Source organism: Atheta coriaria, unplaced genomic scaffold, assembly GCF_025399875.1.
Source record: "Atheta coriaria isolate IRGN ID8LTWV9N9 unplaced genomic scaffold, Caltech_Dcor_3.1 hic_scaffold_3_pilon, whole genome shotgun sequence".
Lineage (NCBI taxonomy): Eukaryota > Metazoa > Arthropoda > Insecta > Coleoptera > Staphylinidae > Dalotia > Dalotia coriaria.
This window is the reverse complement of record NW_027045445.1, coordinates 9,961,977-9,988,478: the sequence shown is the minus strand read 5'-3', so window position 1 is coordinate 9,988,478 and position 26,502 is coordinate 9,961,977. Positions and strand designations below refer to the sequence as shown.

At 37.5% G+C, this 26,502-nt stretch overlaps 1 protein-coding gene across 11 annotated transcripts in view; it reads left to right on the top strand.

Moving 5' to 3' along the window:
- The window catches only part of LOC135804258 (phosphatase and actin regulator 1), a 44,763-nt gene that overhangs the window by 12,987 nt on the left and 5,274 nt on the right, over positions 1–26,502 (top strand). For 10 of the 11 annotated variants that reach the window (XM_065318065.1, XM_065318068.1, XM_065318066.1 and 7 more), the window contains 3 exons: positions 15,110–15,274; positions 15,377–15,475; positions 15,535–15,852. In XM_065318065.1, the coding sequence (XP_065174137.1) occupies positions 15,110–15,274; positions 15,377–15,475; positions 15,535–15,852 (582 nt within the window). Of the gene's footprint in view, positions 1–1,348; positions 2,517–15,109; positions 15,275–15,376; positions 15,476–15,534; positions 15,853–26,502 lie in introns of those variants that run through there. The other variant, XM_065318064.1, reaches the window with a different exon arrangement.

The following is a 26,502-nucleotide window of genomic DNA, read 5'->3' as shown; positions in this document are numbered from 1 at the left end:
TAGACGAGCAAATTACAAGGGGAAAGAAAACGCGCGTGGGTAACCGACCCCGAATCAGACGTTACGTTGTGTTATGCCCGGAAAAAATTGCTTGTAAGATTTCTACGCGGAATAAAAAAATAATAAGAACCCGAATCAGAATCTAGCGAATATTCATGGCGTTTAACGGGCCATAAAATTAAATAAATCGTACGGAATCTACACAGCATTCAGTTTCAGTATCATAAATATGATTTATGTTGGACGGATTTTTAATTACTTATCACAGGAGAATTGAAAATTGAGGATTTTTTTTAGCTTTTTTAGCTTTTAAATTTAAAATTTTTATTTTCTGGAGTTTAAATCGATTTTATATGGGTTTAAACTCTTTTTGAAGTGATGAGGGTGTTGACGGTTTACTATTACTGCCACTACCACTACCTCACTGCGCCTTATCTTGGGTAGGGCCATTTCGTTGCGGCGCGTTTTGGGGATTTCCTCGTCGATTTTGTGCACCATGTTTGTGCACTGCAGGTTGTTACGGGTTTAGGCAGGTCGGTTGGGTTTTATACCTGACTCTTTGTAGGCACGTGTAAAGGGCATTATTATTTCGTGCATGTACACATACTCACGATATACAAGACTTTTAGAATTAGTAGAGAATTTTAAAGGTTTTTGGAAAAAAGAAAAGAAAAAAATGTAAACGTGTAACTATCATAAGCATACAACTGAAATTTATTACCTTTTTTCTTTGTTTCATTTTTTGACTGTACGTACGAAGGAAACAAAGGTAACAAATCAATATTTTGGTTTGGGAACAAAGCGCAATAGAGTTAAACGTGTGTTTACTGTTACCATAGCAACATAAATACCTGCGATATGATTATTAAAGTTTAAAAACTTGTTTTGCTTCTTTTAGTATTTGTATTTTCATTTTTGAAGTTAATCTATTGTAGAAATTAATATAAATATAAATAAAAGCTGAATTTTCTAATTTTTATCGTAAATTCTTACCAAATTTTAACGAAAAAACAAGTTTTTTTATTTTCTCAGAGTTTTAATACTATTATTCGATTGGAAATATTTATTAGAAACTGTATAAATATAAAACTGATATGAATATTAAGTTGCGCAGCCATGACTTGCGCAGCACAACAAAACGCACATTCTGAACGCTGAACGCATCGCAGTGCGTGCGTACCACGCGTACGACGCACAACTTTTCCAACTCAAGCTAGCATAGCTTAGAGCTCTACTCTACGACTACGAGTCTTACGAGACAAACACAACCCTGCCAACCGGCGGCAACGACAACCGGTCGTCTCGTCGTCGGGCCGTTCCGCGTTGTCGTGCGTGCCCACAACTCGCCGACGTCGGGCCTCTCCACCGCGCACGTTGCACGACGTTCAGTTAACCGCCGCGCGCGTTGGTGTGCAGACACAAACTCAAACTCCGCGAACACCAACAATTCAAATCCACTACAAACCAACCGTCGCGCTTTCATATTTCATATTTCTGCGCATTCTATTCGCTAAATTTATTTATAACAAACTGAAAGTGAAACAAATGTGCTGGAAGTTAAATTGAGTAAAATTAATTTAATCGTCATGTAAACACTTCCAAGGTGTGCCAAGGTGACTGTATGTGTGTTTTCTGTTCTGTGCGCGGAGACAATTTAATTGTTTCATCATTTTCCTCTCTGCGTGCGCACGCAACGATGTTAAATTACGATCAAGATGAGGATCATGACACAACACAATGCATACACATCTCGGAAACTCATCGGCTGAATAAATAATAGACTTGTTTGTTATTTGTTGTGCTGTGTTGTGTGTGTGTGTGTGGATGATGCAAGCAAGCGGGAACGGGAATTAACCAGGCGACAATCGAAGCACTTTTATTTTTATTTATTTTTTAAATTTTGTATTTGTGTGATGTTTTTATAAATACACGAAGAAGTGGAAGGATGGAGATGAAGAAAAAATGAAAATCGGCAACGCTGCGTGAACGCTGCTGCATACCACTGCGACGCTAACAGGTGTTTACAAACAAACACGAGAAACGTGCGCAAGCGTTACCAGGCAACTATATCACCAGAATGTTACCCACGTCGTTGCTCACCGTTGGTATGATAAACGATGAACCAGCGGTCGCCACCCACGCGTCCACCGGCGGCGATTACAGATCGGGTGCAGTCAGTCCGACGTTGACCACCACGGTTACCATGATGGTTAATATGGGTAATGGTCATCGCAATGCCGGACACTCGAATAATACGACGAGTTCTTCTTCTGTGCATAATGATACTTTACCAACGTCTAATGGAAGAACTAAAACGAAATCTGTGGCGATTGTTGCACCGCAACGGAGCAACAGTCTGGATTATTTGAATTTCGAAGAAAGGCGGCAGTTAATCGCATCGTCTTTATCACTATCTGATTTTTTGCAATCGGCTGCTTGCAATGGCGCCAATGGGAATACGGTGAATAATAATCAAAAGGAAACAAATGGCGTTGCTGCAGTGTATGTTAATAGTGGTAAGTTGAATAACTTGCAATAATAAACCTGTTATCTATGTGGATTGTTGATGTGAAGTGTGTGAGTAATTAGAACAAGTGAAACTTGTAAATATTTGCAGTGCAAGTGATGCCTGCGGTAGCTGTTAGGTGTATTATGTTTGGTATTGCTTACAAATGACAAGTTGAGGTTTTATTGCGTGGAAAATATTGGAGAGGAATGTTGGCGGCCTTGGGATGGCATGCGAAATATTTTAGAATTTAAATGCGTGTTGATGTGTTTAGAATTTCGGGGATTTAAATTTAACATGTGTTTTTTGGATGAATCATGTATTTTCTTATTTTGGCACGTATAGAGGAGAAGGATATTCGGTTGGGAAGAGAGTGAATATCCGGTACAATATTTTGACCATGTCGATTACCGTTTTTGGCGATGTTTTAGAGATGCAATTCGTTAATATTTATTTTTGGAAATTTGTGAGTATGTTTTTCCTATCTACGTCATCTGTACGTTATGCAGTACTTAAAATAAACTTAAAATTGCATTACAATACGATAAAACACAATATTAAAAGTTTTTCCTCGGTTTTGCGGCACTAAAATACTTTAGTCACGGGCTTTAGTCACGGGGTGGAGCTTGCGCATGCGCTCTCAGTCAAACAACACTCGATACGCTCGTTTTTAATTAGTCTCGTAACAAAAACTTCTCTTTAGCCACTTGATACTTAATATACTAAAAAAATGAAAATCAGTCATTACGTTATTTGAAATATTTATTTATTATAATTTTACGTGATTTTTGGATTTTACAATTTGTATTTGAGTTGACATGTTTCGCCCAGAGGGCATCTTCATAAAACTGTCATTACGTTAATTAAAATATTCCGTATTTTTATGTTTCATTTCATATTTTGTATTGTTATTCTAATATTTTTCATCGTAATATTTTCAATGCCAATTAATTTATATAAATGAAATAATAGACCGAATATTCGATGTTTTTTGTCCAATTCACCGACTATAAAAGCATTCGAATATTATTATTTTTCGATTAGTTTTATTTCACTTAAAGCAAAAAATATGCATTATTTGAATTACTTACGTAATTTGCGTTTTCAATTATATTAGCTTTGAATGTTGATTGACGAATTCAAGTCAAGGCCATCCGAGACGACTTTAAAATATTTAAATATTTAAAACTATGCGCACATCATTAGTATTCTATATAATACTTGTTGGCTGTCATCTCACTGGCATTTTTTTTCCAAAGGTAACCAACTTTATGATGTGTTATGTATACGTTTTATTTATGATCATCCAATGAGCACAACCGTGTTTGTTTTCAAGTATGTTAGCTTTATTATTATTTTCCCCGCTGCTCGCACGCTGTCAAAGTCAGTTTGCAGCAGATCTTGTCGCCGCGTGTTAAAAATACCCAAAGATCAAACAAATTTTCGTGCTTTTTGCGCCTACAAGAGTGCTGTAAAAGTGTAAATATTTTCGAGTTAAGTTCACAGTATCATAAAGTAGCTGGAGTAAAAGAGTTTGAGTTGAGTGGTGTACTTCCAGGCTCGGGTGCATTGAGTACGACTACACTTGATAGACGATAACGTTCTTGTTCTCTCGTTTGTAGGAGTAGTTGTATAGTGTATCGAAAATCGAGATGGTAGGCATCGCGAGGCCTTGCAGTATGCATGGCACTGGCGTGTTGAGGGCTTTATAGGGCACTCATCTTGAAATTGTCGCCTCAAGGCGCTTGTTATGCGGAGTTGGGTGCTGTTGAACGACATCCGAGCGCTTAAAATACAGCGCATTGATTAGTATGCGCGGCGTCGCGACGCCGTGGCTAAAAATACGCGTCGCGCGACGCGGCCGTATGTGCGGACTCATTAAAGCGTGAATAGAGAAAACGAAAGGGAGGAAAGTAAGCAAATACAGGAAATGTATCCGCTTTTTTTGCGCGTCTTTTTCTTCGATCTGTTCTGTTTTTAGACTTTTTCATTCATTTTTAAATATAGAATTCATCAAGAAATATGTAATCCAATAGTTGGTATTTTTAGAAAATATTTAATCATCTCTAGGGTTTAATTATCGTTGGATAAATGGTTTATTCTTTCGTTTTGGTGAATTTTGTATGTGTATTCACCTTTTTTGATGACATTTTCGGCAGCAATGCTTAATAAAATTGTTAAATTTTACTTTTTCTGGATAGGAATGAAAATTATAATGGAAAAGTTGGGATTAACCAATTTTATAAGACAAAACTTGGTTAATTATTAATAATTTATATGTAAAAAATGATTTTATGCATTAATTATAATTCCATAAATTGTTTGAGGAAAATTTTCCATTTTTATTATGAATAATAAAGGTTTCATTGCAATTATGCGCGTTTCGCATGCAATTGGTTTGTGGTAATCCAACGCGTTGATAACGATAGGTATGCGTATCGAATTGTGTTCTTTGCGAAACGCGCACTGTTTAGATTACGCACACATAATTTCTAATGTTTGATGCATAAACGCGGCGCCATAAGATTGTTTGCTTTAATCGTGCGACTAATATCGCGCCGCAATGTTTGCTGTTTAATTTATGCCGGCAATTGCGCACTCGTATTGCGCGCTGCCGTGGTACAGTACGCTAATTATGCGGGTGTTTATTATCACGTATAGTGTTGTGGGGATCTTTACCCAAAGCTTATTTCTGTATTTCAAAACTTTATAACTTTCTTCATCTTTATTGTATACCGTAATTCTTCATCCAAAATTCCCAAATTTCCTAATATCTTTTATTACCTTGAAAAACCTAATCCCCGAGTCGGACGGTTTGGCACGACTCGGATTCCCAGAATCCAATGGTCAGCTTTCCCTCTCTTCAATGTCATACACTTTCTTCTACCAATCCAATCTATTACTTTCTTCCTACTTCCAAATTTCTTGTCACCACCCATCAACCTGAAGGGTTGCTGGTGGGTGACAAGGGTTTAGGAAGGACAGTTCTTCACATTACTTCAAACACTACAGTTCTTAACTATTCTTCTCTACAATACTTCTTAACTATACTTCTTCAAGACTTCTTAATAAACATTGTTCGTGATAATAAACATCGTGTCTTTTAACACACATCAATTATAACATTTGCACTCACTCACCGATCCCACAGTGTCACAGAAAAAATAGAAATCAAAATTAGAAATTAGAAGAATAAATAAACACTCAGTATGAAAATATTTATTTCTTAAAAAATTACGATAAATTTAATAATTTTTGTGTTTTAAACATTTTTATTGCCTGTAAAATATTTATTTCTCGACATTCCAGTGAAAGATCAAAAGAAACAGTGATTATTTACGCGTGTACTGACACAACTTTGATAATTAGCTCGAATTAAGCAGTCATGAATGCAGAATATTTCATAATCACAGCTTTACACACGAGACTATCAGCTAAATTTATGATTATCGATGGCAATTGCATAACGAAAATAATCACCTCTCTGGTAATCACGATCTACACACCTCTAGAATTCTCGTTCGTTCGTTGGTGGTATTACGAGTATATGTGTTGTGCGTGGCAATTCGTACCTAGGCTACGAACACTCTGAGAACGAAAAAAGTGGATACATAAATTAACGCAATTAAATATGATTCATTGATACTCTCGTCGCGCCGCTTTCAATTGACTCGCCGGCGCGGCATAATTATTGCTCATTTTGGCCGCTTCGTGCGGCTCATATTTTCGCGCGAGTGTCTCGTGCGCGTGCAACACTCGAAGACGTCGGGGCGTTGCGTAATTGCGTAAATAACATCAAATGGTATTAATTAGTGCGGCGGAAAACTCACGTGATCGCTGAATTACTTCTAGAGCAATTAATCCCGGTTGATATAGTGTCAAAAGTTCATGACGATTTTAATTAAACACAGTGCAAATTGGTGATTACTAAAAATAGCAGAAGAATGAGGAAAAAACAATAGAAATTGGTGGAATAAAGTAAATTGAGTAAACAGGAACAATTGTGGATTGATGATGAATGCGTCATGTAGTGTAATTAGTTGTACGAGAGCGAATCACATGATTTCCACTGAGGTGTTGTACAATTCAAGTGAGGTAATTAAGAGAGGTTTATTATCTTGAAAGTGCAATTAAAATGCAATGAATCGCGATTGTTTTTTGTGTTTTGCTGAAAATTTATTTGTAATTGAGAAGAGTAGGGGATTTTTTGAAGAATTTGTTATTAAATGGTTTTAAGATCTTGTGTAAGTTATATTTTACTTCCTTGATAATAAGGAAGAAGGTTAGCTTGGTAGAAAGGTTAAAAATTGATGAATATTGTTGATAATTTCACTAGGATAGCTAAAAATCATTGATTTTTGTAATAATTGTTTGTTTGTGCCGCTTTTACGCAAAAACCATTGAATCAATTTTGATACATTTTAGTATAGAGATATTTATTGGCTAGGAAAAGCTAATAGAATAATTTTTTATGCAAAATTTTAATTTTAAGGGCGTAAAATAGGCGATGAAAGTTTTTATGGAGTCTCTATCATAATTATAGTTATATCTTTTGAATCTAGATGGCGCTCAGGCACACAAATTTGTGTTTAATTATTATTAAGTTATTTTTTGATAATTTCCTATTTAATTTTCATTAACTCCCGAAAATAACATCAAATTTCCCAAAAACTATAATTTCACACACTTTGAATTCAGTTCATGTAATTTTCTATTCCACACCAAAATGACACCAATTTATTCCAATCTGATTCTATGTTATTGTGACTAATATCTTGTTGTGTATTGCATTAGCCTCAAAACTGCGTGTATTATTTCACCTAATTCATTGTTGCATTGTATGCATCGGCATTTAACATCTCATTACGCATACATCTACGTAAATATTTATCTGCCCAATATTGTCGAATGACTCAACTGAAAACTCGACCCGACTCAACTGTACTCGTATTTTGTGCGCGCCGACTATAATGCACTCTGTGGGCAAGTCGAACACAATGCTGCCGAATTGTTCACGCCGTAAATAGTCAATTGTTATTTCAATCTGTCAGTCTCACACGCACTTTAAAGTCCATTTGAAAGTGAAGCACGAAACAATGGCGGCGGGTTTAGACTAGACTGCGTGCTCGATTTTTAGGCGGCGCGAATGTTTTGTCAGCGCACTTTTTACATATTTGCTCAATGGCAAGCAATGAGAGTGCAGTGACAGACGGGTTTTAATAATTGGGATAAAATGCATGCGAAATACTTTTACCGAGTATTGTTTAGAGATTAGAAAGTTTGAGGAATTTGTATGTTTAGAAATATTTCTAAATATTTTTTAAAAATATTTTCTTGAAAGTGGTTTACGCCTGTTTTATAGGAAAAGAATTTTTATTATAATTTCAGAAATTTGTTCGATTTTATAAATTTATGTATAACTTTTTGCCCGCGACTTCACCCTGGCAGTGTTTAATAAAAGTGTAATTTGTTTTTACTCTTTTGTTCTAGACTTGCTATGCATCAATTTTATCAATAAGATTTGCAAATTTAACTTTAAAGAAATTAATTATATAAAGAATTGCCAATAATGCATTTCAGCGCGCCATCTCGGATTCAACTATTTAACTATAACTATGATTGAATCTCAATGCCAACTTTTATCCTATAGAAAAGGGCTGTCTTTAGGGTTTTCCTGGTAATTATTCGAATTTTCTCGCCGTAAAAACCATCTTTGGACTTTAACGAACAAGTAATAAAAAGAATTAACCAAATTGGTCTAGGAGTTGTTGAGTTATGCGCTTACCAACAGATTTTGCGATTCATTTTTATATTATAGATAGATTAATTGACTTTCAGCTTTCATCCTATATTTTACCCCTTTAAAGTTTTATTTTGTGACTATGTCCTTTTATAACCTCAAATCTACCTCTACGACAAAATTCATCAAAATTGTACCACTGGTTTAGCCGTGAAAGGAAACAAACACTCAAAATTCGATTTTTTTTCTTCTGTTTTTCTTTCTTTAAATTTTTATCGCATATTTAATGACAATTACAACGAAAATTTATTATGAGGTAACAAATTTAATAGTTTCCTTTCTAAATATCATGAATATAAGGAACTAAATAAAAAAAACTCCATTTGTTTTGTTAATCTGTGATGATAATAATAATAATAATATATTAACATTCAAAAGGTATGATTTGCGCTCGCTCACGTACATGTTGAAACGCTCGCTTTACAACCCTGCGCAGTAATAACTTTTTAACGACTTTTTGTGTCATAAATATTTCCGTAACGTGATATCGCAATATTTATGCATTTCTGACGCTCATCGGTAAATGATTTTTATGATTGCCTTAAATATCATTCCATACTTCAATGGTTGACAAATTAATTTAAACTACAATAAATCAGTTTATCAATGTATGTAGGTGTAGATACAATTACTATTATTAAATGCGTGCGTAAACATCTCACTTTACACACGCAAATTTACCTACCAACGCATTTACGTATTACGTAGCTGGAATAAATGTGTTACGATTCTAGAACATTTGTGGATTACTTTAATCTTCCTTGATGCTTATATCGAGGCAGCTTGTCACATGTCATGTTGTGTTTCTCTTCGTTTTGTTTCCACTTTCTGGCATCCTGATGGTGACGCCGTCGACGCGCGCTGATATTCGAGAACGTTTTTCGCACAATGTGGACGTCGAAGGGCGAAAACGGCGACACATTTTAATACGGATGTACTGCACATTACCACTGAGTGTTTTGCAAATTTTAAAAAATGCATTTATTTCATACAATTCTTTTGTTTAATGAATTTTTTAAACTTTTTTTTCATTCGTTGGTCTGCTTTTATATTTTCTACATTGTTGCATGTTGATAGCATCCAATTTAGTTGTGGTGCATATGTGTGATTATAGTTTTCATAGCAATCATGTGCTATGTGCACGTTATGTTTGACTGTGTGTGACCGGCGCTAGATGAAGGGTTCATTGACTTTGCTCTTTCGCGGCGCGCGTACGCGTCACGAGAGTATTCGTACGCTCCCAGCGTTTTCTGCTCGGCGATGCTTTCGTAATTTTGCCTCACATAATCCGATCTATTCGACCAGACGAATACGATACATACATACGCTATACTAAAATGGTAAAAATTCATGTGTTACGGTGAATAAAAACACATTGTATGTAGGTTGGTGCGTGAATGTAGGTTTTGTGGTGACAATTGGGTGTGTAAAGTTGTATTTATGTGCACTAGAGCGGAAAAATGCATATTATAATCGTATCCACACAAAAATTAATTTTTTTTTGGTTAAAAATGCAATTTTTTTTATTTTTTCAATTTTAAAATTACTTTTTTTCATTATTTCGCGTTTAAAATTATTGCTGAGAATTTCCAGCTATAATATTAATAAAAAAGTTTTGTTATCAAAGAATTTGAGGATTTGGCATCATTATTGTTAATTTTGCTCGTAAAAATCGACTTTAAGTTGAAAAAATCAATTTTTTGTATTTTCTTCTAATTATAGCTTTAATAAAGTACTTTTACACACTAGAGCACAAAAGAACAACTTTCCACACGTATCCAACTACTCCAAAATACTCTTTCAGTCCAAACTGTTTAAAAAACTAACTTTTTCTTACAAATTTTAATATTTTATGCAAACAAAACATGCACCACATAATTTCGACGCAGAAATTTTTCGAAACTTTTACTTTTATTGCCCAAGAAATGAGATTTTCTACCTAGTTGTTAGATTCTGTGGTCGCGTCCATTTCCTAGCTTCACCACAGCTTGTTTCACTCCATTTGGCAGTAGTAGTGGCTCATTGTGCGTCTATCCGCACCGTGCGACATGAAGGAATTTAAATTGCCAATAAAGAATGATTACACCTCGAACGCGCCGAGTGAAACTTGTCTTTTTCATTGACGCAATCACCTCTTTTATTTTTTTACGGCGATCCCTATGAATTTATAAGGTGTGCGCGCACATCTTGCCGCTTTTACCCCATATGGCAACAAATTCGAGCAGAAGCAGGTGCAGGTGTCTTCAATTAACTGCCCGGTAAATTGAATTTCAACGAATAAATCGGCCTCCACCCGGAGTAATTTACTTTCCGGAGTTAATAACGTAATTATTTGTGATTTAGGCGTTATTTTTAACTTTTTTTTTGTGTTTATGCTTTATATACGAATTTCATTTTGAATGATTAATGATGCGTGCGGGATTTTACGCGTCCGCACATAGATTACTATGATTTATCTGTGTCTCGGACGGAATTTGTTGCGGTGTGGAATTTTGTTACACTTGTTATACTTATTGCGATGCAATTGAAATTCAATGAAACGAGCAAGAGCAGTGCATCCACTATCCACATTAATCATATTCACATTCTGCAAGTTATTATTAACCACTAGCTTAATAGCAAACATGGAAAAAATTAAAAAAATCTCGTGAAATTTATTGCTTTTCCATTTATTAAAAGAAATTTATATGGAGTCATTTTTTAAATAATATTCTTTGGTTTTTCTGTGTGCTGCGTATCTTCTTCTTGTGTCTGTTCTGTGAGGATCCGCGCCTCTGCGAGGAATGTTGTTATGCGCTTATGTAGTAAGATGTTGTTTATTTGTTTGTCGATGCGAACGCGATGCGATTCGTGATAGTATGCTGGCGCGAAGATGTGCGCCAGCGTGGTGCTGTGTGTGCTGATCTCGGTTGATTCTTGATCGCGGCGCAATTGCTGCCATCAACGGCCGCCGGCGAGACGAAAGTGGGAGGCAAGGCGACTCGTGCGAGAATGTGATATCACCTTTGTTTTCGTTTTGTTCTCTTTGATCTCGCGAGGAATGCAATCATTTTTATTCTGGTGTAATGAAACGGCTGCGTTTTGTTTATCTCATTTTAATTGAATTCTTATAACGCTTGTGTAACGTGATAAGGGTGTACAATTACGCGTTATTTTAACTTTTGTTAATTTGTTATTTATTTGTTTTCGTGTTACATTAGGCCAGGTGTAATATTAAAAATAAAAGTTAAAAGTCAATTTAGATAACAAAAATCAAAAACACGCATTGGAAATTAGGTTATATCTCGGGAATCGTTTTAGTTATTTGTATAATCTCTTCATATTTAGATAGTATAAGAATTGTTCTAAACGATGCATGTTTACCGCCCGAAAGAATATGACGGGAATATTCCTAATAACTCAGTCAAATTTGTCACATTTTTCGAATTTTAGTTTTTCGATTCAGGTCGAAGAAATTAGGCTTTATCTTCCGAATCATTTTAGATTTTTGTATGCTTTCTTCATATTTAGATAGCCCTAGAGTTGCTCTTTACGATGCATGCTTACCGCCCCCAAAAATATCACTGGAATACTCTTTAATACGCAATCAAAATTATCCAATTTTTTAAAATAAAATTATAATATAGGTAATAATAAATAAGTAAAATTCAACTTATATTACTCGCTGATATTGCAGCTTTCTAAAAGTAACAAGAATCCATAAAAACGCCAAGAATTTTCTCTTGATCATATTAAAAAATGTTCTCTAGTGAAAAAAGCTTTATGTACAAAAAAAAATACCTCAACGTTATAAGGGCGTATAATGCCCGCTCTGCGTTGTGTATAATTTCTGAATTTAGACCAGGTTTACACATGTAAGTCGTAAGTGGTGGAACGCGAAATAATTTTTTTTTTATCTCTCGTACCAGCCGGAATCTAACGGATGTAAATAACCATGCTCGATCTGCGCGCATATTTCCATTGCAGGCGTGCAGCGTAAACGGCGCGAACACGCGAACATGCAACAACGTTTCCAACGGATTTCTAATAGCGCCGAGGTGTTTTAATTATTTTTGCGCGCTCTTGAATACACAAACGCGCCGAGCGGCGAAAAGCATTTAACGATTCGTTTGCTGCTTTTTTGAATAATAAATAAATTACGTATTGATTGCAAAAATAAGTATGATTAATGCCTGCCAGATTCCAGCCGTACAAGGAGAATATTTCTACGCGAGAATACATTCCAAACTAATTTCTAACTGAGTATTAAATTGAAAAATTTCGTTTTTTGCTCTCTTCGTTTTATTCTTTGAAATAAATTGTTTGTTTTATTATTATTAGGCTGAGTGCTTCTTGTATTTTTTATTTTTTTTTTATTTTTATGTGTATTCGTGAGCGTTTTGTATGTAGTATGAATTTATGATGATGTTCTCATGACTTGTTTCCTATTAGCTACTGTTGTGAGAGTTAATAGTCGGGACGAGTGAGTCGGTGGCTTGTAAAATTGTACAAGATAAAGAATCTAGTCGACATGGCGCGTACTCGCGCGTTGTGTGAGCAAAAAGAGCGTGATATATTTCGAATGGGATATATAGAATATCCCATCGCTAATGTAGCCGCTAATGAGGTGAATTAATCTATGTCACTGCGCACGATTATGCTACTTACGGCGATGCGGAGAGCCGCGTCTCTCGTGGTCGTGCGTTTCCGTCATGAAGGTGTCACGCAAAAAGTTGAATGGATAAGAAGCTCAAGGAAAAACTTTTGATTTGAATGGATAGGTTGAAAAAGACATGGAAATTGTTTTTATTTTTTTTTTTGTTTTTGTTAAGAATGAAATTGTTTTGTTGTGCGCTAGTTGGGTTAGTGGACAAAGTGGAAAACACAGGTACTTCCTCGTTGTAGTTGTTTAATTGCATGATTTAGGCGAGTCCTGTTGCGTTCGGTGCTCCACATAATTGCCGCCGTGCGCGTAATTACGCACCGCGTTTACTGTATTAAACTCGATGGCTAATGAGCAAGCAATCATCTTTGTTCGCTATCTTAACGGTGGAAAAAAGTTGAAAACTCATAAAATGGAGAAGTATTTGATTTGATTTGGTTTGATTAAAGTCGGCAGGAGACAACAAACATACCTAATTACTATTTTATACCAAATTTTACAACCCAAAAATGAAATTTTGTTTCGTTTACTGTAGTTTTTCCAACGAATTACATATGCAACCAATAATACAGTACTTTAGTTGTAAATTTACCGGTAGGGGACCAGAAACATAAGCTTCGACAATTACCTATTAGAATATTGGCGTTAAACTGTTGTTTTCGGAACGAATTGCTTATGCAACCAAAAATACATTACTTTAGTTGTAAATTTACCGGTAGAGGGCCAGAAACATCCTAACCTTCGATAATTATACGCGTTATTTGCGTTGAAATATGTGTGTTTTTGGTATACTAATGATAATGAAGCTTAAAATTACTTCAGGTAGTGAAATATTAGAAGATTCACGCAGTAAGTTGATTGTTTATGGTTTTACCACGACTGATACCGAAATTATCTGTGCATGTTAACGGTTGTTGTAAATGCGAATCTGAGTGTGTTTGGTTGTTCGACGCGTTTACACTTAAACTGCTCAATCATTTTGGAAAATAGAGAAATTTTTGACTTTCATTGGGCAAGCAGGCAACTTGTTATTGGGAAAATATAGCTTGATGGATGCAAAATAAGTGATAAAAGTTGCTAAAGAGATTTAATCATAGTTGTGGTTATAATATCCAATCGAGATAACGTTAAAATGCACATTTAGCATTTCTCATTTCTTAAAAATAAAATGAAATTCAAGAGAAAAAAGTAATTTTTATTACAATTAACACAGACGAAATCGCTGCCAAGTAAGTTTTAAATTAATCCTAGTTTATGTCCCCTTTGCGCTTTAAATATCTGAATATTTTTTGTGGTATTTTGTTAATTAAGAAAGCTAATCTCGCTAATTACTAATAATTAATAATGTACCATCGAATGAATTAGTTTTCTACAGATTTCTCTTATTCCTGTCCCAGTTATTATCGTAAAACACATTCACGATGTTCTCGATACACAAGTGAACACAACACGTCGATGACTGATAATAATTTTCCAATGATTAATGAGTAATGTTGATGGCGTTAAATGATTTCCCGTGTTTGTTCTTCACGCTGAAAGTGCATAAACATTTAATACATATGTGGCGCTGGCGCACTTTGTAACATAGTTACTCACGAGTACGACTATGAAATGAAATTATTATTGTTTGCTTGGCATTAGATTTGATTGAGAGCGTAACTAGCCACCTCAAGGTCACTCGGCGCATTGCATGCATAAACACGCAGCATAGCTGTAATAATAATACAAGAACGAATTTGAAACACGAAGCCACGACACGACATTTAACAACTGCGCGCGCGCGGGCGGTTATATATGTAATAACAATAACGTTCGACTTTGTTGGCGGCGTGCAATTAATAAACACACAGGAAAATATTACTTAACACAATATGAGTGTATGGATATCGTGATATTCCCCGAAACGTGTTGGAAACAACGCACGCCTTGAACAAAAATTGAATTCATGAACAATTTGCATTTATATCGATTAGACATTCATGCGCCGTGTGCCGTGACACTAAAAATAAATACGCTGAATATTTAATTTTTTAATTTCAATTTTTGTTTAACTCCTACCCAATCCTCTCTTTATATTTAATAATTTATTATTTTATTTTTATTTTATTTTGCTATAAATGTTGGCTGTTTGTACATTTGTCGTTTGTTTGTTTGTTTGCAGCCAAAAAACAAAATGGGAACGCGTTCCGAACGAATAGCCTCGGGAGCGGCACGAGGACGCCGCCCCTGGAGCGCAAGAGTAAACTGTCGGCGCTGGGCAAGTTCTTCAAGCCGTGGAAATGGAAGAGGAAAAAAAAGTCGGACAAGCTGGAAGCCGTATCGCGAAGTGAGTACTCCATACACGTATCACGAACTCAAACAAAAGTGTTTGCCTTATTATTGATGTCGGTAAATATTATCAATAACGTTTGTTTTTGTTTTTTTTTAGCGTTAGAACGTAAAATCTCGGTCCGAGCCAATCGTGACGAACTCGTCCAGAAAGGTATTTTATTACCGGAGAGTCAATTCGCGCCCATCTCCGAACCAGGTGAGAATTATCTACTTATACTCTTCTTTGTTTTGTTATTTTAATTGTGGCTTTTTTAGGAGAACCAATTCCGTCTCCAATGTATCCAAATCTATCGTCGTTGAATTCGAGCTCAACGACTACGACGACGATGAGCCAAGCAAAGTACCAGCCTCAGCAGCAGCAGCAAGCTGGGCATCAGCAGCAGCAGTCACATTATCTGCAACAACCACAGGGACAGCAGCAGCAGCAACAGCAAAGTCCGCAGGGACCGCCACCGGCGTATCCTTCGCTGCCGCCCTATTCACACTTCCAACATTCGATGCTCCAGCAGCAGTTGATGCAGAATGCCCAGTTTAACGCCCAGGCTGGTGCTAACAATATGGCAAATTCCAATGGTGAGTACAAATCTATTTTTCACTAATTTTTCAAAGAAATATTGCGTTAATGTTAGTTTAACATAGGCAACCAATACTACATCTAAATTCTACATTGATTCAAGTTACACTAGAAAAACATTTCTATAGGCAACCAATGTTACTCTAGTTGAGTTGAAATGTTTTTCTGCTTTGAGGGTGCATATGCACACAGTATACCTTCCGAGGGTTGTCCGTTAGGTGTCGCTAGGGCGCGTCGCATCGCAATATCGCTGCGTCTCTGCGCGCCGCCCCCGGCGCGCGTTCGCCCGGCGTGCTGTCGTTGTGTTAGTCCTTCGTGCGGCTCAACGACGACGGCATCGTCGATCCGAATTATCCGCGTCGTTCGCGGCGGTTGCCCGAACCCACCAAACAAATACACCACACCGCCGACAATCGGTGGGCGGCAGTCGGCGGTTCGTTACCTCCGTCGGCCGGCGTTGTTCTCCGTGCTGGAAAATCAGCTCGTTGTGCTTGCGGCCGCACTAATAGGCGAATATCGATTGATCAAAAACAAGCTTTACACGAAGAGAAAAACTAAAAAACATTTTTTAAATTTATTTATTTGAGGGTTGCAAAATTGGAATGTGCCTTTGAGTTGCGTGTTGTTGTGTGTTGTCAATCAAATCAATTCGCTTCGGTGTATTCTGTCATCCCCGATCGCATTTGGTTTCGTGTTTTGAAGCCATAAAGCAAAAACGACTCGCTGTGAACTTGTAGTGCCTCGGATTTTTCACCCGGCAATGACAACAACTACACGGATTGCAATTCGTCTTTATATACAATCTGTGTCCGTCGCCGGACGAGCGAGACATGTATGCGTGTAGGAAGTAATAGGAATAACGCCGCGACCTGCTCCTCCTCGCGCTGCACATTTCGGTGGAGGTGGCGGTCAGCGTCACGCTTCCATTCCGCGCAATTCAATTTTATTCATCGGCGAGCACCGCGATCTACTGTTATTTAATTTTCTAGTCTCGCAGTCGCATTATAAAAAAAACGTAGCAGAGTGACATTGTGTTTGGGTCACTACTTGATGCCCGGCGTCGTCGGGTGGGCGTTCAGTTGACTCTCGCTGCTCGTTGTGAGCGGCTGGTGGACAATATGCGAATCATCCGCGTGTGTGATCTATGTGCGTGCGTTATGCAATAGCCGGGAGAATTCTTCGGGACGTTGAGAGCGCTGGCAGTGGCGGGCGCGCTCCCGTCCGTCATCAATGATGGGCTACATCATGGGTTGTACTTGCTTCAAAGGTATCCCTTCACCACCTGCAAACTCTTAGTTTAGTTTTGCGTTTTTGTGTAGTGTTTTGTGCGTAGAAATGCAATTTCTGAGTGATTGTCATAATTGTCAGCGGTACGATAAGTGTCTGGAGAGGATTTCCACCGTGGCTGGATGCGTTGCGGATTATTTGAGTTTTTGTAGTTGTTTCTTTGTTACAGGTAATTGCTTTTATTTTTAATTTTTTTGGTAGCGAGTTTTGGAATTGTGTCTGTCTGTCATTCATTGAGGTGGACATCAATTATTTATTCAATGCATTGAAATCACCGGATGCTGCTTTGTGCGATTGTTTACCTCGCTATTTCGTGTTCGGCATTTGTTCGCATCGAGACGACTAAAAGTTTATAATTATACTAATTCCATGTTTAAATATGTACATGTGTTCGTGTTTGTATAATAAGTGCGCCTTGCACGCTAATTTTGATTTAGTTTGAGTTTGAGTCTTTTTTTTGCACGTTGGATTAAATTGAGAAAATGAGGAAATTAACTGCGGTGATTGAGTTTTTTATGAAGTAGTGCATATAAAATGCTTGCTGTTGCTGCTGTAAGTAAACTATGCAATACAGTTAGTGATTATCTAGTGGTTTGTCGTGTTAACATTTTATTTTTACATCTACACTAAAGATAATTGACTAATTTTATTGCTTACTTTATTTGATTACTCGTATTTCTTCAGTGGTATTATAAAATAGAAAAAATAAAGACGTGGGTTTCATAGATTATCCTTGGAAGAGTTTATGGTATGGGGAAAATTATTATCATGAATATATTATTAAAGTATAGGTATTTATGTTCTTATCCATCGTTATCTTGTATTATCTTGTTATATGGGACATTCAGCATTACATCTGATCAAATTTTGCTTGTTGAGGGTAGTGTAGTGAATTCCGAAATATAAATAAGTTTTTGATAATCAATGTTTTTACTCTGCTTTAATTTTTCAAATGTTTATAACTGGGTAAAAATCACATATCAGGACGTTTTTTCTTCTTCAAAATACTTTTTTATGCATATTTATTGACAAAAGTAATGGAAAATATGCAAACCTTATTTCTATAAAGTTTCCCAGTTATGATATTATCGACTTCTGAAAATTGCATACTTATCGTTTTTCTTGAAATTCTAATTTAGTAAAATAAAAATATGTGTTTTTACGCATAATATTCCCCGTTTTTATTCAGAAAAAAGTTTAAAGTGACATTTTTGCACATGTAAAAATAAAATGCAGTTGCTTTATTTTTCATGCACTAATTGTGCTCACTTACTGTATTAATTTAACTATGCAATACAGTTAATTTGTTCACCCAACATTTTTACATCAACACTAAATAAATTCAACATTCTGGTATTTAATACCACTCATTTCTGAAAACTTGATTTAATATTTTTTTCACAATTTCACTAATTAAAAAATTAAATAGATCTAAACGGCATTATAATTTGCTATAAATTTATAGAGGTATACTCGTATAATTGCGATTGTAATTAAGATTCACCAAGGAGTGTTGTGCTTATATAGATATGTTTGATATTTCATTTTTACGTTTCGCTATTTGCGGTCGGGCGGTAGGCCGGTTGCGGTTCGAGTGGGCATGATGAGCATTAGCGACCGCGCAAAAGTAAAGTAGGCACCAGCCAACATTGTTCTGCGCTCTGCGGCTGGGCGAACGGTTAAATCGTCGGTAATTGCGAATGCGCATCGCGACTAGCTTTTTATTCATATTATATTTCTATTGGTATCACTTGTGTTCACCGTTGGAATAATATTATAATATTAGGAGAAACATAGACGTGAATGAATGTGAATAATGTTGGGGCGTCAATGATCGACGTAGTAGGTTTATGTCGGGGCCTAATTTAGTTATTGTATGTGCAATAGGTAATGCATTTCTTTTTTTATTAAACCCACTTTGAATATAAAGTTAGGAGTAGTGTTATGATGAGTTTGTTAATTCTATTTTAATCGTTGTTCGGAAATTATTTTATGCAACAATAGAAAGTTTTATTAACTTTTCGCAGATTAATTTACTAAATATTTATTTATTTGCTTTATATTATAAATTAAATATAGAAATTCATCAAGTATAAGCTTCAACTATTCAAAATTTTAACATTTTTGACTTGATAACGATATCATCGTAACAATTCTGGTATTAATAAAGTATCAAGTGCGCTAAACGGTATTTTAACGAACCTATAGTACCTATAGTCACGGTCTTGGCCATCCGTGATTAAAGAACCATTTTTCGTGTCTTAAAACCGTGGAAAAAGTGGCGCTGTAAGGAAGGAAGTAGCAAAAATATGTTTTGTAATATTTTTTACAATTTAACAGTTTTTGGATAACTTTAACTGTCGTTAATTGTCCGAAAAGTAAAAATTGAATGATTGAATCAACACTCGAAATTTTAATAAGTTTAAATTAATGTATTTTTATAGCTTAAAATTCACCATGCACATTAAGAAAGTGCTATTTTTAGATTTAATTAAAATTGTGAATAGGTACTTATTGATGTTGAGCCAATTTTTGAAATTTTAATCGCACACGTGTGCTGTATTTTTTTATATAACTGCATGCGCATATAATTTACACACTCATTCGTGAATAATATTCACTGATGGGAGAGCTGCGAGCATCGCTTTAATGCCTGATTCCGAGGCTGAGTGCGCCTTGAAAAGTCATCAAATTAATCACTCCTACACCGAAATTATAACGACACTCAAGATTTTATTCGTATATGATGCACATTTCAAAAAAGTCTAAAAAAAACTTTCAAATTAAATCAAATATTTCTCTTCCATAAGTTAATTTAATTTGAGGCAATTGAAAATTGAAAACTTCGGGACGATTCGAAAACAAGGCGATTATAAAGTGGAAAACTTTCCGTTTACTCTCTCGGATCACTAAAGTATTGCCACCGCCGCCGGCTGGGGGGTTAAATACATAAACATTGCACATTGGCCGCGTGCGCCTCGCGCTCGAACACCACATCAATATCCTCCGGACGTCAGGACGCCGACCTACGGGAAAACTTTCCCTTCGAATGCTGGTACATTATACTCTCATTTGGACGAAAAGGTGGAGAGGAGAGAGGAGAGGAGCGAAAAAGTTCACATGAACCGCCATGGCACGCACGCCACATACCTCTATTCACTTCTATTGATGCGCGTGAATAAATAAAGCCGAACAAGCGTATAAGCGTATTATTATTCAATCACACAAGCTGATTTGATTTGGTTTGACTTGATTGGATTGTGCACACGAAATTATACATACGTAAATTTAATTCTTTGTATTTGATTAAAATTTATCAAGGATAAGAATTTTAAATGTTGACACGTTTTTCGTTTCTCGGTTTTATTGCGGGCGATGTGTGTCGGGATTGAATAATGGATCAATTTTTTCGACGTCGCTTCCAATGAGCCTAATGGAACATTGAAACATTCGAGTGGATAGTGGTTCGAAGGTTGTGAGGGTTGCGAATATGGGTTTTAGTTTTTTTCGTGTGTAGTGTGTGGGTGTGTGTGGAGTGGACTGACTGTGAGACAGTGTCTGGGTTTTCATGTGGGAGCTTTCGTTCGGTAGCACGTTTTTTGATTGATCGACTAGATGGGGGGTTGATTCGCGTACATCTACTTTGCCAACTAGCACCGGAGTAGGAGCTTTATATAGTTACTGTAGTTTTATTAGGTAGAAAGATGAGGTTAGGGGATTGTATGTTTTTTGGGTTGCATACATTTAATATATTTTTCAATTTTTGGAATTTTAAGTATAAATATTAAACAAATAATATTTTGACTTGATTTTTGTGCTATTGCGCATACGCAGTTATCAATCAACGTATTTATTCATTTTCTTTGCTTTTGAAATTTTTCCTGCATATCAACCTTTATATTTTCTGCAATGTTTGTTCTCACTATGATAACCCTTGGCACCGTGACATGATTTTGCTGCCAAAGAAGGGTGCCGTGACTATATATCCTCCGTGCTATGCTGTAATAGTGGCTGGCAACCCGAATACCCCTCATTTTTCTTCCAATGAGCGTGTTTTATGCTCGTGTAAAACGAGGAAAAACACAGCGATCCGCAGTGTATCTCTACATGCAAGCTGTTCATTTGACATTTTTAATATTCCCAACAAACAAACAAACAAGCAGGACGCCGATGAAAACGTAGAAAATTTATAAAAGTGAGATTGATTGTTTTCAGATAATGATTACAATAGAAAAGCATAAAATTGCAACTCAACTGCAGCGCACAAAGCGCAAAATCTAAAAATACCTTTATACCGCACTAATGCTATATTTAAGTCTAAATTCATATGTATGTGCATATTTGTAGCTTTGTAGCATTGGACATGATTTCCAATAACGAGCGACAAACGTTCGTTCATTCGGAAGATTGAAAGCCCTTGTTTCGCTCGTTTGCGCTGTGTGTTTATGCATTCTGTATTTGTACTCAAGCGCCGCTATCTCGACGTCAATGTCAATGTCGAGGACAAGCCGAGGGAGACACATTACATACAATTTACACCATTTCTAGCTACCACGTGCCAGTTTATGCCTGCCTCTTCGTTGAGAGATTCTCTCTGTGCATGGCGCACTCGTTTGTTGTTTGACGCGTTTAACATTGAACCGTTTTCCGCTCGAGTGCCAGGCGCATCCACCATGATTGTCGTGCGAAACAATTATTGTTTTCATTTGCGTGCACCGCCCAAGGACATAGTTTTCTATGCGCTGAGCAGAGTAAAGGTCTCGATGAGGATCTCCTCTCCAGGGAGCGATAATTATGCATGGATAAACTTGCATTTTGTATTCAATTTGCGACATCGCCGAGGGTGCGATGCGCGCGGCAATTTGCAATTTAAATTGCGCGCTCATTCATTTAAATTGATTTATTGATGACTCGTCGTAGAATACCTGAACGGCAGTTTAATGCATTAGTGCCTTGTTTGTTTTTTCGACTCCCACATACGGTAACCGTAGCCGCGCGCGCCATTCCGCTAATGTCGCTTTCGTGTCGTTTGTGTAAGTTGGTACTCGTGTTACCACACGGCAAACACACTCACCCCCGTGCGGAATGTAAGAGCAGCGTATAACATAACATGAGCGATGCACACACATGCATACTTTTCTATCGATTTATTTCACAGCGCGTTCACGTTCTCGTTAGGAAACGTTCGCGGCTGCTACTGCTGCAAGAAAAGTCCTAAATGCTGTGCGCTCGAGTGTCGCGCCGCGCGACGTCCACTTGCACGGAAAAAATACGCGAACAAAAGAACTTAATACACCATCGTCATATCAGCGTCACGCGTCGCTGTATTTATTATTTTTCTATGCATATGTGTGAGTTGCTGGTATGAAAGCAGCAAGGATTGCTATCAACTATCAAGGATAATACCATGCTATTGTGAGCCACATGATGAACCTTCATCATCCGGCGACTTACAACAACGTAACAATTTTTTTATGACCCCAAACATTATTAATATCGTGTTTTACAACTTGTAACTTATCTCAGACACGTTTTATTACTTTATTGGGAAAATTTTGTGATGCAGATTTGAAATTAGGAAGCGTATCTTTTCATGTGATGATTTCTGCACTGCATTGCAGTGAATCAACATTTGAGTTTTGAACTTCTTGCAAACACGGCGAAGTTAAGAAAGTACGTGTTGGGGCTGCCGTGCGCGGAAAGTCGTCCAGGTGGAAGTGATCACCGTGGAAATCCATCCTGCGCGTTGCGCGCCTCAGCGCACACGTTTCTCGCGACTTACAGTCATTTAGTTACGCTTTGCGACTGATGTTGATGATTCTCTGCATTTCTACTGCAAATGTATCCTTCAAACATTTACAAGTCTACATTAGGATTTTTCCGCTTCTGTGATGTACATTTCTTGACATTACATAATTGCAATTGCAAAGATGTAAATTTGTACTTTATACTTTTATATACGCAGATGTTTTGTTGGTTGCCTACGGTTTTATACTAAACTTGTTTTATTTACGTGATTTTGTGATCGTTTTACGACTTGGCTGTAATTTACATTGTGCGATAATCCACGAAATTGTTACGTTTCGTGTCACGTTCCTACTCTTTACCGGCGGTTATCTGCTGTTCGTCTAAACATTTAATAACCTCTTCCATGGCAGCACGATTTTTCACCCGCGATTTTTGTTTTGGCTGAATTAAATTTATTTGCCGGCAAAGAATTTTGTATTATTCTCCCCGGCGCTGGATGAAACGTGTTTGGTTCCTGCCTCAGCGTGGCGCGTTTTATTATTCTGTGCTTTCTCGGAAAATAAAGCTTTTTTCGCGGGAGTAGAGCGCAAGCTTACTCGAACTTGCTTTCAGGCGTGCGCTAGTGTGTATGTTGGGTGGTATATGTATGTGTGTGCGTTGTGAAAATGGTGAAATATGTCCGTGGCGAGCTTTTCGGCCACTAGTTTCTTGCCGTATTTCTTCGCCGGCGACATTCTCTCAGGTTCGGCGAAGACGACGGGCCGACCGCATTAATTTCAATTCCTAAAAGTTTTATGCTTTTCTTTTGGGCGAGTCAGCCACGTCGTTTGTTTTTGCGCTGCGCGCGGTGCCAACTGAGGAATAGGCGAATCCTTGCGGATAAGTTTTTCTTACGCGATGTCGACTGAGACCAGCGATTAAATTCAATTTTACGTTTTTTAGAGATCGAAATGTTGTTTTATTTGGTTGGAAACGTGTTATATAGTTGCCACGCCTTAAGATGGCGTTGTGTTAGGTGTAATGTTGGTTGCAGAAATTAATTTATAATGAAAGAATAGTCATGTTTTGAAGTTTGTCGTATGTTTTTGTGTAAAGTTTAAACAGAGGAGAAAAAGCTGTGGAACAAAGCCAATAGGGTGGACAGCCAATTTTTAACATAAAGCTCATGCTTTTGTTTACAAAAAGAAAAAAGAAAGTATATAATTTTTATTTTGCATTCTCTTGGCAAAATAATAAAAGCGAGTTTTTTAAAACCTAATTCACATAAATTTTTATACCTTGTGAATTTAGTAGCAGCCAAATTAAATTTTCAATTATGACCTTTTTATGAGAAAAATTATGACTCCAGTAAAGTCAATGGTAATTATTTGCGTGTGAAATCATAATTGCTCCTGTAGCTGACATTACAGAAAAAACGTGTCCACGAATAATCGCCGATGATAGTCATCTTCCAACTATGTAAAATGTATATTAATAGCAATATTAATAATATAAATGGCCTGGTTTGTTTGCATTTAAAAGTTCAACAACGAAGGTCGTCATGCTTTTGCTATTGAACTTCGCCGCGCACACCTACCTGCACACATTGCACGTTTACTTGTTTACTTCGAAACACGAGCGAAACTTTGAAACGACAAAAACGCACGCAAGAAATACATTCTTTGCATCGGAATTAAAATAATTACGAATAATAATATATCATTTCAATTCTAAAATTATTCCGTGCGCTAAAAATAATAATTTACCGTAGTTAATTAAATAATTTCATTATGGTGTAAATTTTACGCGCCTTTGTGGAGTGTTGGGAAATGAGTAGAAAGGACACAAAATCCTTTTTTGGCAAAGAAAACACGAAACTTAATTAAGTGTATTCTTCCTGAATTTCCTGCCTTTGGAAAACGTGTCCTTGTTGCATCCTCGCCTGCGTATCCTTGAACCTTTGAGATACAAGCTAACAAGTTAGCGGGAAATGGAAAAACGGACGCGCCAGGCGCAACAAATGTTACGAAATGGCGCGGCGTGTGAAACGCGCATAAAACGAAATAAAAAAAAAAGCAGCATGAATGTGCGCGAGACAGAAAGCTGTCAGAATGTGTGAGTCATGGTTTTCTTTGCGAAAGTTATTTCTTCATAACACGAAGTGTTGTGCTAACAAAACGATCATAACCTGCGAATGGAAAATTACTTAGCGGACATGTTTCAAAATAAACACTGGGAAAAGATGGAATCATTTATATATCACAATTTCGTTGATTGCTTTCCATTTGAGGTTAGAATCGTTTCCGTGCTGGTGAGATAGTAACCGTTTTCCATTTAACGGATTAGCTCATCTTTAATGCATCCAACTTGTTGATACCCTTATAGGGCGGAATGTCCCTTTAACAGATAATATCATACGGCCAATGACCGCCGGTCCTATCCTCAAGTGTCGTTAAGTATTTACTGCTCGCCAAAAATGTTGATTATACAACACACAACACACCCGGGTATTTGTGAGTTCGCAATTGGGGTCTTAATCCAGATATCCTGGATTCCTCTCTATGCTTGATATCGATATTGGGCTTATACCGGATTTTGGCTCTGCGAGGCAGGAAAGGATGGCGGAAATCCTAGACCCGCACCAGTAATTATTCAACACTTGATGAATGTTTCATTCGAGGTGTATAACGAGCGGATAATGGCCAAAAACTTAGTGGTGCTTTTTTTCTGTACCTGTGGGGTGCAAGGTTGAAGTTGTGTGAAGGGGTGGAAAGGTCGACGCGTTTCGGGGTTTCGAAGGATGGTTTAATTAACGGAACGGATGAACGGCAACAAGGTTACTATGAATTAATTAATAGCGAATTTATTTGGGTGATGAATTTTTTCTTGAGTTTGCAAGTCTTTGTATGTCCTTGATGTGTTAATCTTTTTCTGCCATGGGCGTCTTTGTTGTGGCGACATTGAGGGGGATCGACGAGCAAAAGTTTGTCTTTCGCCTTGGGCATGTTATGGCCCGAAATCTGGGAATCGCCCCGAATGGAAGTCAAGGTTTTCAGCCACCGCCACAGCCACCCTTTCCTCATATTCTATGTCTGTGTGTATTAGTGAGTGACGTCACGAAATGCTGCAGAGGCGAGCGCAGTGCAGCAGCTTCCTTTCCATTTCCACCGCGCTGGGATTTCCCTTACATGCCTGCCGTACACAGTTTTGCGGCCGGCGTGCCACATTACCATGCCGGGGTGTCGAGCGTGCTGGAGAGGTGATGGGTGTAAACGGTAAAGGGTGCGGGGCGCGATCTCCGCCAACCAGGCGGGCCAGTCGAAGTGACGGTAACGATCGGCGGCGGCGGCGGCAGTGGCAGTGGTGGCGTGTGTGTTTTGGTGCGGCGCGCGTGGGCGGCCGGGACGAGAGCAAACGCGCACAGCTGTGTCCGCAGCGCGAGAGAGAAGCAAGATGGCGGCTGGTCGCGCGCCCGGCCGAGCTTTTCGGTTGGTCGGTAACGCGGTGCGCCGCGACGCCGCCGCTGGCTCTGCCGCTTCTTTTGCGTTTCGCGGGTTCACGCGGCGGCGTGTGTGCCCGTCGAAAACGAAACCGATTCAGTCGGTCGGCCGCCGCTCCGGCTCCAGCCTCGCGCA